Below are 3,434 nucleotides of genomic sequence, written 5' to 3'. Positions count from 1 at the left end.
TCACAACAAGGCAAAATTGAAATTTCAGAAATAATTATAATTTCTTTTTTTAAAACATAATTTTATTTTATGAAGTGGGGCTATTTTTGTAATTATACATAGCAACCATTGGAATTCTGATAACGTACCCTTCAAGTGAAGAAAACATCAAAAGAGAAGCTGAGTTAGTTGCATTAAACATGTCCCACACTCATCACTTTCTTTTTAAATTCGGTGAAATTCGATTAAATTAAATTTATATTTCTTAAAATTTAATTAGAGAGAAATATAAAAAATATTTTTTTAAATTTGATTAAATTATTTATCACGTATCCAAATTATTATAAGTCATAAAAATGCTATTTACATAACTAACTAAATTTAGGTATATCTCAATCTGCCATATAACATAATAACTGGTCTCAATAGAAGCATGAAATTGTTAATGAAAAGTTGAGAAAAGCGATGAAAATAGAGATTTTAGAGGTATATTAAAGTTGAGTTAGTCAAGTGAATGAATGAAAAATAATGTACATGAATTTAAAAGTGTTTTTAGCGTTTTTTAAATTTGTTTAGGTAAAAAATGTTTTTATAATTAAATTTTTATTGTTTACAATTAAACACGAGATCTCGGATTAACGACGGAGATACCTTATCCGTTACACCACGATTTGTTTTTTTTGGTTGCCCCCACTCTCGTGACTTTGCCCTATCAGTTAGCTAATTCTGAAAAAAAACAAAATGAACAATTTAGTCCTAAAAGTTTTTTTTATATTCATTTTCATCCCTCGTTCTTCCCATAAGTAACATTTTTAGCTTCCAAATTTTCTCTCTCTGAATTCTGATGATCTTCATATCATATCTCTTTTTTGATTTCTCTCTCTAATTTTTTACCTACCGTGTTTTCGTCTCTGCAAATTGCGGTTTCGTTAAGCTTTTTGTAGAATTTTCTGTGATTTTTTTCAAGTAATTTTTGTTACATCTGGGTTTTAGCATTATTGAGCTTGTTGAAGTAGTTCATGAGGATGTGTAGATGATGAGTGTGAAATGCTGTTTTTGTTTGATGAAATTTGCAGAAGAAATGGAGAATTTTTGGTGAGTTGATGGATTAGGGGTTTTTAGGTTTTTTTGAAGTATGAATAGAAGTTTTAGGGCAGAGGAATCGGCGTTAAGGGAGCTGCAACAGCAAATGGGGAGCTTTAGGAATTCGGTAATGAAGGAGAAGGAGGAGGAGCTAGGTTTGTTTCTCGAAATGCGAAGAAGGGAGAAGGAGAGAAATGATCTTCTCCTTTTCCAAAACGGCGATGAATTTGATGCTCCGCTTGGTGAGAACTAAATCCTTTTCAGTTGATGTTTTACTGTTTCAATTATTGTCTTCATTATTAGTTTCTGGTTGAGATTATGGTGTGATTTTGTGTCTGCTTTGATATAATTAGTTGATTTATGAATTTAGATCTATGTTGCTCCGACTCTTCGAAAATGTTGTGAGCAGGTGTGTGTTGGATTCTCTAAATTTTTGGGGAATCCGACACGAGTCTGTGCAACTTTGCTGTAGAGGCATAAGAATACTACAATATGGTTTGATTTGTGGTGAATTTGGTTTTTCCATTGAACTGTGCTTCATAAGCTAAGCTCATTTATTATTATTTTTGCAAATTCTTTGTCCTTTGTAGAATCAAGAGCAGGAAGTTCGCCTATATTCAATATTGGATCAACCACTAATGTGAGGAAGAATGGTACTGATGATTTCCTCAATGCTGACAATGACAAAAATGATTATGAGTGGTAATCTCCTTTAATTTTACTCTCTTCTCGAGCATGTACTGATGGTGACTCTTCTTCTTCCGTTTATTATGTTTTTTTAGCTGGTTAGGTTGAAATGTCATAAATTCCTCAATCAAGTGAAATGTCTGTGTCATGTCACCTACATTATGTTTTCATTGTCTATCTTTATCTTTTTATTGTTCTTTTTGAGTAAAGCAATGATAGCTTTTAGAATACCATCATACATGTCTGCTCTAATCTTCTGCAGGCAAGTTTACTGATTCTTTAAATGGACATAATGTTCAATATTGATCGCGCACCCTAAGGAGTAGTTTAGTACAGTCAAAACACAAAATTGTGAAGATTGAAGGGGGGTGGGGGTGGAAAAATCGTTGTTTCCTCTCAGGGAGCGGTGGAGTTTATGAAAGATAACATTAAGAAGTTACTCTTCGGAGTATGCTTCTTTAATGTGACAGTGACAGATTCAAAAATAACTACTACAGTAGGTTGCAAAGAAATGTAAAGCACCATGTTAAATGTCTAGATCCTATACAATGTTTCTCCTCTTTGTCTTTGATTTAGGATATTTTGACATGAGAGTCCAAATTTTAAAGTTATTAGAAATAGAATTTCGTTGGAGAATGTGTCTTTCAAAACTTGATTACGATCTGTAAAATTTGGTCTCCATGCTTCCAGGAAATTCTATACTCATGATATGCTGGTGAACTTAAGATGAACATTCAAAGTAAGAAGTTGAGGATAAATAAACTTTTGTGATGGACATTCTAATTTGGTATCAATAAGTACTCCCTCCTTCCTCCCAAAAAAGGCTTGGTTCGGAGTAATTGAGACAACTTTTCTAATTTTTGTGGGACTTCAGACATTGAATTTTAATTGCTTAGAAATTAAAATTGCATATTTGGAAACTACATAAAGGTACTACAGATCACAAATGTTTGTAGTTTAAATAGAGAAAATAGCCAAAAGCCCCCAAACTTATATCCGGATTTTCAACCACACTCTTCAACTTCACTTGAGTCCTCTCACCCCCAGGGAGATGGAGTTTCAGTTTTAAATAGTTCACGGGGTGATAAGACTCAAGTGAAGTTGTTGGAAATCCGGATATAGGTTAGGGGGCTTTTGGCTTTTTTCTCCGTTAAAATAACTAGAACTTATTTAACGAATCATAATCAACGGAAAAGCAGTTTGATTCCCAAAATGGTAATTAAAAATCCAGAAATTGGTGACAATCCTGAGAGTCCATTGAGCGCAGCTAAGCTAGAGTAAGGAAAAACCAGCGAGTGGGAGAGAAATATAACTGCTTCAGATTAACAATTCTTACTGCATATGTACTAATAACAAACATCTGCAAAATAACACCTACCTAACAATCTAACTGACAATTAAACGAACTTGTTATCTTAAGCACCACATTGCAGTAGCCTCATGTTACGTCAAAGCTCTGCGGTTTTGTATTACCTCTACTTGAATTCCTTCAAAGGTAATCGTGCCAAACTATTTGGGACAGAATGGCATTTAATAATTGATGTTCATACAGACATCATGGATAGCAAGAGAACATGTTCAGTATATAGAGCTCAATTTTACTTATATTTTGATGTTCAACAAATAAATTTCTTATATCAAAATGTTGATGCAAACGAGTAAAGCAGTGGGTGCCCTAAGCCCCC

The 3,434-nt window shown here is 33.3% G+C and overlaps 1 protein-coding gene across 1 annotated transcript in view; it reads left to right on the top strand.

Moving 5' to 3' along the window:
- The first annotated feature begins 800 nt into the window (after positions 1–800).
- Positions 801–3,434, top strand: part of LOC107020619 (mucin-5AC) — a 6,426-nt gene continuing 3,792 nt past the window's right edge. Inside the window, exons 1-2 of the mRNA XM_015221058.2 lie at positions 801–1,304; positions 1,653–1,764. Coding sequence (XP_015076544.1) covers positions 1,115–1,304; positions 1,653–1,764 — 302 coding nt within the window. The 5' untranslated portion in view covers positions 801–1,114. The remainder of the gene's footprint in view (positions 1,305–1,652; positions 1,765–3,434) is intronic.

The sequence above is a fragment of the Solanum pennellii genome, chromosome 5, assembly GCF_001406875.1.
Source record: "Solanum pennellii chromosome 5, SPENNV200".
Classification (NCBI taxonomy): domain Eukaryota; kingdom Viridiplantae; phylum Streptophyta; class Magnoliopsida; order Solanales; family Solanaceae; genus Solanum; species Solanum pennellii.
The sequence above is the reverse complement of the archived record's forward strand: the minus strand, read 5'-3'. Positions and strand labels throughout refer to the sequence as shown.